Here is a 14,542-nt window from a genome sequence, read left to right as displayed (position 1 = left end):
CCTTACAGAACCGAACTGCTACCAGAAAAGCGGATTAGGTTTTTTTAATTACATATTTGTTTTTAGATATATCGGAATAGTAAATTTTTCGAGTTATGATTGTATGTTACGGATTTAAAGTTTTCTGAGATGAGATAGGTTTGTAACCGCCTTGATGAAGGTATGAAGTCTAAAAGTAAATAATTACTTAATTCAAAATGAGTATTACCTATTACTATTATTTATTTTACCCGAGCGAAGCCGGGTTTTCATCTAGTAGGTATATATTTCGGGGATCCCGGAAACGGCTCTAACGATTTCGATGAAATTTGCTATATGCGGGTTTTCGGAGGCGAAAAATCGATCTAGCTAATTCTTATCTCTGAGAAAACGCACATTTTTGAGCTTTTATGTTTTAATTTAACAGAGGCACATTGCAGTGAACCCTAGATATGGCCTTTTATCCCGGGGGTCAAAATTGATCGTTACCTCTGTCCCCAGCATCCCGCGTGATCGCAGCGCTCAACAAAGACGCGGACCCCTGCACGGACTTCTACGAGTTCGCATGCGGAGGCTGGATCAAGCAGAACCCTGTGCCGGAATGGGCGACGTCCTGGGACCAGCTTGCGAGGTAGGCTCCTTTAATCCACCACTTTTTGATCCGCATGATGAGGGGATCCATGAGGAATTGTGGGAACTCCTCTAATCTATTAGGTACACATATAGCGATATTTGTATTTTCATCACCAAATCAAGCTTTTGCATTCAAATAAGTTTCCATTTGGAGAATTGGAACTGCTGGTGAAAACCAGAACTGAACTCTTCAACGACGCGTGTATTTCAAATCACATCCAAGCCAAATATTTTAGGTAAATAATACCGCCAAGCAACCAATGGACAGCTTTCTTTTACATCAAACCGCACCAGGGTTGGCATTCGGTTCGATATTAGTGTAACGCTTAATAAGATTTGATAATTCGTACATAAATTCCGAAAAACTCATTGGTACGAGCCGGGGTTTGAACCCGCGACCTCCGGATTGAAAGTCGCACGCTCTTACCGCTAGGCCACCAGCGCTTTTTTTTATAAAAGGGATAATATTTTATGTTATTCTGAGTCGGTTTCGCTTTCTTTTATGGTGTTCATATCATAAAGCTCTGTTTTTCAGATTACGAGAGCGACTAGTGGCAGATCTGCGAGATCTACTGGAGATGGAAGACGACCCTAGCCTGCCACAGAGCGTCCTTAAAGCCAAGACGTTATACAGAACTTGCATTAATATTGGTGAGTGCTTAGATATATTTATTGTAACTCTGGTCTTCTACCGTAAAATGGGGTGAGTAGGGTTCGCGGGGAGAGTTGGGTTATGTATGGGGAGAGAAGGGATGAAAGGGGGGTGAAATGGGATTTTAAGGCTACTGCTACAAATATAATGTATTCCAATTTAAAATGGAGCTATATAGTAATACTCATAATAAAAAAAATCGGTCCAACAATCTTCCAAAATCACCTTTGTATGAAAACCCAACTCACCCCAAATACGAGGGACTACGGGGTGAGGTGGGATTTCCTGTTTATCGTAAAAGTTATGAAATGGAACTACCCAAAATAAAATAAAAACTAAAATACAAACGTCCGGAACACTTATTATATACACCATTCAGTTTGCATATGTAAAAATAAAATGTTATCGAGGTTTGAATGTCAGTTTTGCACCTACTCACCCCATTTTACGGTACTATGATATACTTACCTATAGTTACCGTTAGGTTTGTTATCCATCTCTTGCCTATTTAAGGATACCTTGCGCTAGGAGGACGGTACGGCTCCGGGCCGATCTAACGTGAGTCATCCTTTAATTTGAGTCATTTGTGATATGATTTGCAAACATGAGTTGAGGTAGGTGCTTAAAGACATAACCTTTCTTTTTAATCGGTCTTGCGCTTTGGAGGATCGTGACTCCAATGGAGCATGGGGGCTGCTACCAATTTGAAACAAACCATATTCCGTATACAATAAGCTCCCAAAATTAACTTGAATATTTCCGCTCAGGTGTGACTATTGTTTCAATATTGCTGTTCTAAGAATTGCAGTTCTATTGCAGTAAGATGGGGTAAAACTAACACCGGGGCAAGACAAACCCTTGTAGGGAATCGTCATACTGTTTGTCTTGCCCCGAGCAAAAAAAAATGTGTGTCTTACCCAACATGACCTTATGGAAGAAAAAAACTCTGACAAAACGACAAAACCAAAAAGATAATTGATTCCTATTTGTGGGCCATAGTTCTAGTACTTGACTAGTGTTAGGTGGTTTTACGGTTCTTCAAATGATATGATAGTAGGTATATAGAGCTCGGACAGGGAAATACCTATTGAAATTCAACCTCCGTTGAAAGTCCCGATTTTAAAGGCGGAAGCTACTAATGTTACAATGTCATCCCCAGATAAACTTGAAGCAGAAGGAATTAAACCAATTCAGAAGATTCTAGAAGGGTTAACCCTCCCGCCGCGTCCGCCGAGCGAAGCCTCCGCTAATTTCAGCTGGGAGTTAGTGGCGGGTCAGGGGAGAAGAGACTTGGGTCTCAGTGTATTGCTGAGCGTGCAGGTGGCTGAGGATGTCAGGAATACCAGCAGGAACCGAGTCGTGGTGAGTCAAGCTAAGCCACTTTAATTGAAAAGGAACTCTTTGATAAAAGTAACGTTTAGAGGACAACGGTTTCACTCAATTGAATTTATAGTCGCTATTGGCGCTCAGTGCACGAAGTGCAGCCGCCGCGAGCACTCGAGCCCGAGGAAGGACCCCCGAACGGCCCGAAACATGTCGCCAATAGCGACTAAAAATTCAAGTGAGTGAAACCGTTGTCGTCTAAACAGTCTAAAATATGTCTTACGAAAGTTTAATTTAGAAAAGTAACGTTGTTAACAGAACCATCAGATACTCAGCGACGATATATTATATAGATATAGACGAAGCTTTTAGTGCATTTTTGACTTCAAAAAACTGTCTTCAAGACTGACACTTATCGTATCACTGGGTCAAGCAGATCTTGTCAGTAGAAAAAGGCCGCAAATTTGAAAAATGTAATGTGCAAATTTGATATCGTCCCATAGAAAATTTGAATTTCGCGCCTTTTTCTACTGACAAGATTTGCTTGACCATCTATAGTTAACACACTTCTCCATAAATATACTATATATATTACACGGTTCCCCGCTATTAAAAAAAGTTGCAAATTATTGGTCACTAAACGTTTTTATTGGCTTAAATTAATTAATCTCTATCCGTATAGTATGTGAAATTGGCATGACGGAGTACTCTCCGTATAGGTTCACTACACGTTACGAAATATCTTCTGATAAAGATCACTATCAAGATAATTTCAGATACTTAAACCCGTTTTGAAGTTACCTATAGCATGTCTTGTTACCTAATGTCTTATAAGAACAAAGATAATATTTGATTTTTTATCCTACGTAGGTAAATTTACATTAATTGAAATGAAATTTTGAACGTGGCTAAGGCTAAAGTTTTTTACTGTGGATTTGTGGAATAACCCACTTTTAATTAATCTTACAGATGACTCAATTGTTTATACCGGGTGTGGCCTGTAACACGAGCAAATAATTAAAACATAGATTATACTCCTCAAACGGTGACACTTTTGTTCAACAGCTTTTAAAAATTATGAAGTATTTAGAGTCCCTATTTTTCATACAAAATAAATATTATCTTCAATGGACGCCATCGCCGCGCCATATCATTGTGATTGACGTTGCTTGTCACGCCTTAAACATAATAAAATTCGCAATACATTGCGTCTTAGAATAAACTTTAAAGTGTATTGAAAATCAAACCACAAGTTATTTTTAAAAGTTGCTGAACAAATGTTGGTTAGAATGAGGAGTACAGCCTACAGTTTAATTTTTTGCTCGTATTACAGGCCACAGGCTGTATATCTCAGCGTATTGTTTCATCCGCAGCGGAAATAGTAGTTTGTGTTACAAGGGATCAAAATGATATATTTCCGACAAGGGCGTACATTGAATCCTGAATGAAGCGATGGATTCTACAATAGAATCCCGAACGTAGTGAGGGATTCTAAAGTAGAATCCTGAGCGTAATGAGGGATTCAAGTGTTAACGCCCAAGACGAAATAATTTTGATACCGTGTAACACATACTGCTTTTCACACCAACTATGAGGAAAATAAAAAAATCTTAGTGTTGACACTACAGTGTTGCCACTTTTTAATTTCTACTCTTTTTTGCCAGGCTGTACGTACGATGTTCATAGTTAATTATATTAATATTTTATACTGGCAATGAAATGTCGTTGAACAGAAAAGTGCCACTTTGATCCCTCCTAGCAGGGAAGAAAAATCCATTTTCTGATTAGGTGATGTGAAAAATATATTGTAGTTGCAGAATAATATTTCCGATCGGCGAGTTTGATAAGGATAATGGGGGTCTGGGAAAACACTAGCTTAGATTATTTTTTTCCTTTTTGGAAATGTTCCTTGTAGGTAAATCAATCGAGGAAGATCTTTTATAAAACAATGATCAAACTCATAGTTTTGGGGGAGCTCAAAAATTTAAAGTAACATAAGCTATAAACGGTGACATCTGTAAGGTAAACGTACTGGTGCTCGACGCGGTCCCAGTACATGTCATCTTGAAACTTAAGTCAGTGTCAATAGAGGTGACAGAAAGGTGTCATCTATTGGGCATTAGCATGTCGAGCAATAGAAATGTATTGGGCCCCATACATTCTACGATTCTTCTCTTAATTTCCGCACAGACTCTAAATAATCCTTACACACCTCAGTCCATAAGTATCCGAACATCACCTTTACCTACACGAAATATTCTTTTGTCTATGAATGATAACAGCAATAGGTAGGGTAGACTGGGGACAATTGAAACAATTTATGTTTGATGGCCTGTAACAATTTTACACCTATATTACTAAACCTCATTTATTTAGTTTGTTTGAATGTCCTACCGCCCATGGTTATGTAATAGGGAGTCAAAGAGAATGTGGGAGTGGTTCTATTGACCCCATATTTAACTGCAACAACAATACCTTAGTTCATTTCTTTAAAATGTGATTTCAGGTAGAGCAAGTATCTCCAGGCTTCAGCGAGCGCTATCTCCTAGCCCCCGAGCAGTTCGCACACGAGTTGGAACAATACCACACTTACATCAAGGATATGATCTCCATAGCTGACCCGTCTACCAACGCGACGGACTTCGCTGACGACATCGTGGCTTTCAGCAAGAGTTTAGCCAAGGTTAGTGTTCCTGAGCAGTTCGGCCGCGAGTTGGAACAATACCACATTTACATGACAGAGATGATTTCCGTAGCTGACCCGCCTACAAACGCGACCGAGTTCGCTGACGATATCGTGGCTTTCAGCAAAAGTTTAGCTAAGGTACATATTTGCCAAAATGCCAGTGGCAAGTTATTGTTTGTGTTTGTTTTTGTCAAGCTGCTAGAACAGTACCACATCAGCATTATTAATCGTAGAAATATAGGTACGCATTTACCAACCCACATAGCCCACACTTAGGTTTTGTAATTTTATGACTGTGAAGTGTTGGTTGGTTTAAGATGACACCCACTGTTAAAGATTTTCACGTAGGTATCACGCCTAGTTCATTTCTACCTTCTACGTATATTGTTTGGTAAAAAAAAAATAAAGATAGACAAGATAAGATCAAAGTGGGGAAGACCAGCATATAAAATTTTTGGTTGGGAAGAGCTTCATAGCGCAAGAACTCTCGTATTGAACACGTATTCAGCTCAGAAACAATTAGGAAGCAAGAGCTTCGCCCCTTCTGCTCTACCGACCTTCTGTAAGTAGAGTATGTATGTGTAATACAAACGCAAGAGTTAGAAGCGACGGAAGAGAGGAACCTTTAGATGGTCTTCCCCATATTGACCTCAATGTTGTCTAACCGTCCATACAAGATTGTCTCTGAATAACCATTGTAATTTCAGATTATGACGCCAATAGAGGTCCGAAGGAGCGGCACACACTTGTTCCACGAGGTCAGCGTGAAGCAGCTCGTCCAGGGGTCCTCGGGCGGCCCGGCGCAGTGGAAGGATGTAGGTTCTTCAGTATTATGTCTTTGAATAATATTCCAAATTAAAAAAAATGTTTGTCAAATTCCATGTAAATTTCATCATTCGCTTGCCCTTTTTCCATCACTTGGGGTCGGTCCAGCATGTCTTTTTCCTCCATACCTCTCTGCCGTTCGTCATCTCAACATACACCCGTTTTCTTTTCAAATCGTCTCTCACATAGTCCTCCCACCTTTACCTTGCTTTTCCTTTCATTTACACGCCTCCATATTTATTCCTAATACCTTTCGCGTCACATGACTTTCATCTTTCCATCCAAACACATAGGTGAGTAGTAGGACCTACTGAACTGCATTAAAGTTAAAGCTGCTGTTCAATACTAATCACTGTTTCCAGCACAATTGGGAGAAGTACCTCGAGCTGGTCTTCTCCAACACAAGCGTGGTGTTAGACCAGGACGCTGACCGGGTCATCGTCATGGACCTGCCGTATCTGCAGAAACTGGCCGTGCTGCTGACGGAGACCAAACCTGTTGTCATTGGTAAGTATTTTATATCATGATTCATGTTGGTCGGCAAGTAAGCATAGGTTTTGCGACTTTTGCGCATGCGTAAGCAATTGCAGACATACGCGTTGCCGACCCTTTATAAACCTATTTATTATACTCCCTTAATCTCGTCGCGTTGGCTAAACGATCGGGGTAGGTTAGGGTTAAACAGGATAAAATAAATAATAATAATTAATATGAAAATTTCATATTTATGTTCCATGGAACTCATTGGTAGGTACGAGCCGGAGTTTGAACCTAGGACCCTCAGTTTGGAAACTGTTCGACATACCGCTATGCCATCAGCTTAGGAATATGACCTAATTTGTTTTAAAATACGCATCTGTAATAATTGCACAATGCAAATGAAATTACCTAATCTACTGTGATCAAATCATATTTGTATAGGCATTTGTCAATGGTGCATTGTGTTGAACGCTTTAACATGATCTCGTTATGCACTGTTTGCTGATGCCTATCTCAATTCAGGAGCGGTGCTGACCTGAAAGGTCATATGACTAGTGTGTATTGATGTTACATGTGTATTTATTTATTTACCATGAATTGAATGTTTTGGTGGCAATTAATTTTAAATAAGCTATATTTTCAAATATTAATTAAGTAAATTGAAGAGGGTGCTTGAATTAAATCTTATCTGATAGACTGTTGCCTTGTTAACTAAATTGGTATATTTTTTCACGTCACCAGCTAACTTGCAGAAATCTGTAGGTAGGTAGGTACTAATGGTTTTATATACCGTTGAATTTAAAGCTATGGCAAAATCGGCTTCTTAGCTTTATCAGAAGTGTTAAAAAAATAACGTCACGTACACACAACGTACACACACTTTTCTGGCATGCCTCCAATAAAAACATTTAATGATTTCAGAACGTTTCCTCTGGTGGAGCGTCTTCTCCTCCGTGGCCCCGATGACCCTCACCGCCTTTCGTGACCTTGGTTTCGCGTTCAGCAAAGCTGTGTTCGGGCTGCAGCAGAGAACACCAAGGTGGAAGAGCTGTACAGCTAATGTCAACGCGAACTTTGGAGTGGCGTTGAGCTATCTGTATGTGAAGAGGCATTTCGATCAGACTTCTAGACAAAAGGTAAGACTACATTTTAGTAACCAAGGTCGTAAACCTATATTTGCAAGAAAAACCTTCAAAGTAATAGATACGTCAAAAACTTTAGAGATTCAGACTTTGGAATGAGGACTGTTTGGCTTCAAGTGCAACCTACACAGAGCCTTTGAAAGTGCCATATCCATATGGTGCATATAATCAGCTGAGTATACTCAGAATAGGGATTTACTCCAAAAAACTTGTCAGGGAATTTTCTTTTATGATTATTAAACAATTCGATGTGTTCCAGGCCATAGAGATGGTAGAAGACGTGCGCTCCGCGTTCGCCGCGGCCGTCAAGGAGCTGGACTGGATGGACTCCACCACCCGATTGAAGACTCTCAACAAGCTCAGCGCCATAAGGAACTTCGTGGGCTTCCCTGCCTGGTTACTCACACACGAGCAGCTAGACAAACACTACAAACATGTGAGTACCAAGAACCGTTATTTAAGTCATTTAATAGACGATCGACTCGTAATTGGCGAGCACATACAAGATGCACAGCCCGTAGATGATTGAGAAGGACGAATGGATAGTAGGGAATTTTTGGAAGCGAGCAGAGTCCGTCTAAGTTGAACTGAATTAAATAGAACAAAGTGTTGGTGATGGCGCAGGTGAAACTAATCCCTCTGATAGTTCGGTTTAAGAACATCGAAATGCCGGGACGGGACCCTAGCCAGCCGTGTGTTCCAAGAAAACTTCACTTCTCTTCGCTCGCTCGTTTGGTTAAAACACCCGCCGCGCACTTTTTTATACTACCCCAATTTTCTTGAATTTGTGTAATAAGTACCTAAACCTAATTAAACTGTGAATATATTTTTAGGCGGAAGTGGTACCAGACAACCTGTTTGAGACCTACCTGAAACTGACGAGAGCTGCCGTCAAGAAATCCTTAGAATCACTGCGAGAGACACCCGACAGAGACAGGTATAAAGCAAGTTATGTAGGCTCCAGTTAGTCAAAAGAGTAGGTGTGTTTGCCACGCCATTGCTACATTGAAAATAGTTTTGCCATGAGAGAAAGAAAATGGTGTTCCTGTTCAAGCAAACGGGTGGATTTTATCTAGATTCACACATTCGCGTTCGCCTCGCCTCACCACTCACACGAATGTGTACCCAATTCAAGAGTTAGAAATGTAAACGTAAGTGCTACTTCCAAGGGCGTAGACGGGCGAGGAGTAAAGGGGGGCGGCTGCCCCAAGAGTTAAAATTTTACATAGGTACAATGTGCCCCTCTTCCCCTCATCTATGCCTTCGGCGGTACCAACTTGTCCCCCTCCCTAGTTCGCCCCTTCACTACTTCTCTTTAGATTCCTAACACACCGACACACAACAACAACAACTACACACAGAGTAACAGAGTCGGTTTAGCTCTGCGGATCAAAACTCCACGCGTTCGAATTTATTTCGCAAAAAAGTAACAAGTTGTTTTTGCAGATGGGTCGCTACAGCTACAACGGTCAACGCTTTTTACTCGGCGACTCTCAACTCAGTCAGTAAGTTACCTTGAAGCTATTACCATGTACCAACTAAACAACGAAATGACAATTTATGAAATAAAGAAAAAAAACCGGACAAGTGCGAGTCGGACTCGCCCACATAGGGTTCCGTACCGTACTTTTTAGTATTTGTTGTTATAGCGGCAACAGAAATACATCATCAACGATATCATGAGATACAGCCCGATGACAGACAGACAGACAGACGGACAGACAGACAGACGGACAGACAGATAGACAGACGAACAGTGGAGTCTTAGTAATAGGGTCCCGTTTTTACCCTTTGGGTACGGAACCCTAAAAACACTACTAACTATTCTCGCCTCGAGAATCCAAAACTACGTTGACATGACGTTGACAATTTTTTTTTGGAAAATTGTTTGTTAAATCACAATATGTGTGCATGTGTAATTGACAATATTATAAGTTTTATAAAAAAAATTATACATTTTAATTTCGTTTCAGCGTTCCCTGCTGGAATATTACAGCCACCTTTCTATGGCAATGGAATCGAGTAAGTAAAACGGAAATTACTTAGTAAACCGTTCCTCCAGCCCCTCCTGGGCATCCATTATTTAAAGAACCTTGATGTGAAAGAAGTATCCCTTATTTAAAATGTATAATTATTTTTAGGGCTATCAACTACGGATCGATCGGTGCAATTATGGGCCACGAAGTGACACACGGCTTTGATGATCAAGGTATGGGTCCAACATAAATTGTCTCATAATAAGGGTAGAACCAGATATAGTGCATAAGTATTTTCACGGAAACGTACGAACGTATCTTGTTATTTCAGTCAGTCTCGGTACAAATAGTACTGACATTGACTGAACTAGCATGACAAACACGAACGTTTCCGAGAAAATACGATGGAAAACAATTATGCACTACATCTATAACTATAAAGTAGGCCTGGTCCTATCCGGCAACAATTGTTACACGTGCCTAAAAAGTGGACACCATCGAATGTTCGAATGTCGAATGTTCTACCAGAATTTGGATGTTTAGATTGCAGTTTTTCATAATTTTCTATATTTGCGATTTAAGGTACGACAAAATCGCTGATGAACAATGTATTTCTTGTTAAATTCTTTCTCAGTACCTTTTTAAATAAAGTTGGTAGCACTTTTAGTTTTAAAATTATGCGCAGTTTTCGCACGATACATAATTATATTATTCTACAATACAACACATTAGAACTATCGTTGTACTACTGACGGTTGACATTGCAGGCCGACGTTATGACGAAATGGGCAACCTGAAGCAGTGGTGGTCTGCGGCAACCCTGGAGCACTACCACGGACGAGTGTCCTGCATCATTGACCAGTACAGCAAGTATCATCTGCCCCAGCTGCCTAACTATACGGTAATTATTTTCTTTAGTCGTCACGAACAACTTTTTCCTCTGTCAGGCGCAGCGCGCCGCCAGTGTAGCGCAACCGCACTGGCAGGGTCGCCATGTGAGGTTGAGCGTTAAAGAAAATAGCTAGGTTCGAGTTTAGACGTATAATTTATTAAATATCACGTACATGGCCTTGAATACTATAGCGTATACCTACCTATGCGTGTGTGTTTGTGGGTAAGGTGTAGTACACACACACACTACAGTTGTTTCATTCTTCATCATTATTTTACCTTAATGACAGGCGTCACAAATTGCATTTTTTTTCATTTAGTTGAAATTTGGGATAGAGATAGATTGAGTCCTGGGAAAGGACATAGGGTAGTTTTTATCCCAGAAATCATCCTATAAGGGGGTGAAAAGAGGGGTTGATGTTTGTATGGGAAATCGATAAACAGCAGATTGGATAAAAAATAAGCTACCCAAAAGCTAGTAATTAAAATAATTTCATTTAATTTCAGGTGCACGGCTTCAACACTCAAGGCGAGAACATCGCAGACAACGGCGGCCTCCGCGCCGCGCTCCACGCCTACCAACTCTTCACTAAAAGGGAACCAGCGGCAAGAAGGGATACCCTGCCAGGACTACCGCAATATAAACCTGAACAGCTGTTCTTCTTAGGGTTTGCACAGGTAGGGACTGTCCTTCAAGGACTACACTTTATTAAATGTTCACCAAGAGGGAACCAGCATTGTAGGTAATTCTTGACAGGTAATGAGTTATATGTCGGAATTTCGTGACAATTGTAGTGTTTCTTGTGACAATTGTCATAAACTTAGCAAGAGAAATATCTGTTTATTTCCGATATAATAAAGTTTTTTTTAATAAAACAATGATGGTGGCAAACAGGAATACGGCCCGCCCGATGATAAGCGGTAACCGTAGCCCATGGATGCCTGTGACGTCAGCAACAGTGATGTTTTACAATTGTCGCACCTGTCACCGTGGTGAAATTGGAGCCAGGTCTTCTTTTTAGGGTTTGCACAGGTGAGGACCGCCTTTCAAGGCCTCCACTGATATAGACTGGAGCTACCATGGTTACCAGCACAATTTGACACTGGGTTAGCGGTTTAACCGGTTAACCTTGGGTTAGTGAGATGATGCAAGTGGCGCTTAGGGTTTGCACAGCTTAAGAACTAGACTTAATACTGCTCTATTCACGTATAGGGAATCTACCTCATGACGAGACAGCCTGCATGGTCTAAATACCGCAGTACCTGAAAATATTTCTTCTGGGCTTTGCCCAGGTAAGGACTTAGAGGTCTAAGCCTGGTCTGCCGCATTATAAATCTGAGCAGCTCTTTAGGGTTTGTTATTGAAATCCCCCGTTCGACCCCGCATGTGGTATCGACGAATGAAACTGAGCCTTAAAGTAAGAATGATTGCAGAGACGACAGGGAGGGACAAAATAGAACAATTGAAAACTATTCGACGTTTAATAAGTTACCTTTTTTTTTAATTAGCCTATAAAGTGTCGCGCTGCTAGGCAAAGGCCTCCCAACTAGACTTCCAATCTTCCCGATAACTGCAGCATCCGTCCAGTTGCTGAGAAATGCGTCCAGGTCGTCCCGCCATCTCCTCGTAGGCCGAACCATGCCGGCATATACATAACTTTTTTTCTGTTTTTTAAGTTAACTTATATTAATAAAACCATTTTTTTACAGATCTGGTGCGGGAACTCTACAACAGGCGCCCTAAAATCCAAAATGGTGGAAGGAGTGCACAGCCCCAACAAGATACGAGTGATAGGGACTTTGAGTAACTCTAAAGAATTCGCGGACGCCTGGCAGTGTCCGCTAGGGTCACCTATGAACCCAGAACATAAGTGTGTGCTGTGGTGAAACTGTGATGTGGTGCCAAATGGGACCAATGGGGCGTGGTTTAGTGAAATAGATCCAGTGCTCTACGCTTATGCATAAAATCGGCGAACGTTTTCAAAAAGTTGTAAAAATTCTCGGAAATTTACAGGAAACACAAAAATACGAGACGTTTTCGTAATTTTGAAAACTTTCCGAAGGCACATGCTGTATATAATGATATGATACATAAAATATTTATCATAACTATTACTTATGCTGCTGACAATAATCCAGAAATCCCTTGTCTAAATCTGGCAAATAAGCCGCAACGACTTTATGAACTGTATCCATTTACTAAACTTTCGTTTATTATTCGTAAGTTACCGGGAAGTTACCGCCTTAAGCTAAGACGCGTATACCTAGTTATGTAGGTTGAAGTCATTTGTACTTATTTTAGGTTATTTTAGTTTTATTATGAAAGTTGGCAGTTGCCTATGTAATCTTGGCCGAACTCCGAGTAAGTTTAGTTACTCAAGAAAGAATTTGATACGCAGCGTACGTTACAAAATATCATAGATGGTAGGATCCTAAAGACGTGCCTCCGTGAGGGACAAAACATAGCTTACGTAGGTAGATCGAATTTATTTGTTGTCCACCATAATCCATACTAAATTTACGGTGGGGAATAAAAAAATGTGAGACTGTGACAACGACAAACAATAATAGCGCGTTCGCTGCTACTCCTACTGAAAGATACATAAGACTGTCCCGTTCGGTCATTTATATACTAGATTCATGCAAAATATCAATCATTTGTGAGGTTTACAGGCAAAAAAACATTATTTTTCCGTTGTGAATAAGATCGATTATTAAATTCGACATTGACATGTTTTGGTTTCGTCCAAAATACTGCTGAACCTTTCATTCGCGTCAAAACTGTATTTTTGGAGTCGTGTTCGACCGGAATTTCGGTTTCGCCGTGGGCATAAAGGTTCGGTTACGGCCGAAACTAGAGCAAACCCAAACCTATCGTTTCGTTTTCGGCAAAAAACCCGTTCGGACACTAACTCCTACTATTTCAATTTCCATTTTTTTACTCTGTGTATCGGCCAAGACAGGACTAGACTATATGCGGGGTGTCCTGAACGAATGTATTGATTTAATGTAGAAATTATAGAACATATGAATGTGATAATGTTTTATAAGAACCAATAGTTTTAAGATTTAGATTGGCATAAATACTAAGGCTGGAAATATTTTTAAAATGAGATTATATCTACATTGGACGTACCTACATATTTGATATTTTAGGGAAAGTGTTTATGGAGATAATTTGTGGGTAAGAGATATTAAACAAAAAGTAATTAATATTCATAGCTGCAACGAGTTCAAAAATGTAGTAGATCTTTTTGAACTTGACTTTAACTCTTTTAACGTCAAGTCTATCGTGCGCGGCACGTGATTCTGAACCTTGTCGGAATGCACGAAGGTCGATATTGGGCTGTGGCCGCGCGCGTCAAGCTTTAGCGGTCAAGGAGTTAAGGATATTTGCTCGCTGTAAATGCTGTAATGAATTCGAATCAAAAGACATTTGATTTGACATGGATATAATATATTGGTCAAATAGGCCTTAACCAAATTCAGTATTATTAAAGAAGTTAGTGAAAAGTGTCCAAACTATACAAAGACGCGTGTGGGTCCTTTTTACTAAACTACCGTATGTCGACCCAACTATCGTCAAAAATATTCAAACTATGTATTTAAATTACTTCATAGTTACGCAACTTATGCAACATAGTTTCATTTATGAAACACCCAGAAAATACTAAAAATAATATTGTTAACGGTAACAGGTGGTTCACTTCGCGATGTCGCTACAAGTACAAGCGGCCCACACCAATTTTGGTGTCTAGCAGTAGTAGTTGCCGCGCACCGCTACGGAACGGACGCCTCCTCGCTCTTGTGCCACCTTGCGGTCATATCTGTCGTAATAGACGCGTTTTATTAGAGTGAACCTTCTTTACCTAGTACTATTATTTATTAGTTGTAGTGTTGGACTATAGTTGGGTTTTACGGTACTTATATTATTTATAATAAACAAATACCATGC

The 14,542-nt window shown here is 40.2% G+C and overlaps 1 protein-coding gene across 3 annotated transcripts in view; it reads left to right on the top strand.

The window, feature by feature from the left end:
* LOC134806391 (neprilysin-4-like) overlaps window positions 1–13,499 on the top strand; it is a 68,024-nt gene extending 54,525 nt beyond the window's left edge. For 2 of the 3 annotated variants that reach the window (XM_063779642.1, XM_063779644.1), the window contains 15 exons: window positions 481–610; window positions 1,148–1,263; window positions 2,424–2,626; window positions 5,094–5,270; window positions 5,981–6,088; window positions 6,461–6,605; window positions 7,500–7,714; window positions 7,980–8,156; window positions 8,554–8,657; window positions 9,167–9,225; window positions 9,694–9,742; window positions 9,862–9,929; window positions 10,464–10,597; window positions 11,095–11,265; window positions 12,298–13,498. In XM_063779642.1, the coding sequence (XP_063635712.1) occupies window positions 481–610; window positions 1,148–1,263; window positions 2,424–2,626; window positions 5,094–5,270; window positions 5,981–6,088; window positions 6,461–6,605; window positions 7,500–7,714; window positions 7,980–8,156; window positions 8,554–8,657; window positions 9,167–9,225; window positions 9,694–9,742; window positions 9,862–9,929; window positions 10,464–10,597; window positions 11,095–11,265; window positions 12,298–12,474 (2,033 nt within the window). In that variant the 3' untranslated portion in view covers window positions 12,475–13,498. Of the gene's footprint in view, window positions 1–480; window positions 611–1,147; window positions 1,264–2,423; window positions 2,631–5,093; window positions 5,271–5,980; window positions 6,089–6,460; window positions 6,606–7,499; window positions 7,715–7,979; window positions 8,157–8,553; window positions 8,658–9,166; window positions 9,226–9,693; window positions 9,743–9,861; window positions 9,930–10,463; window positions 10,598–11,094; window positions 11,266–12,297 lie in introns of all 3 variants that reach the window. The other variant, XM_063779643.1, reaches the window with a different exon arrangement.
* Window positions 13,500–14,542: the final 1,043 nt, after the last annotated feature.

This window comes from Cydia splendana, chromosome 3 (assembly GCF_910591565.1).
Source record: "Cydia splendana chromosome 3, ilCydSple1.2, whole genome shotgun sequence".
Classification (NCBI taxonomy): domain Eukaryota; kingdom Metazoa; phylum Arthropoda; class Insecta; order Lepidoptera; family Tortricidae; genus Cydia; species Cydia splendana.
Note: the sequence above shows the minus strand (reverse complement) of the source record. Positions and strands in the feature narration are given on the sequence as shown.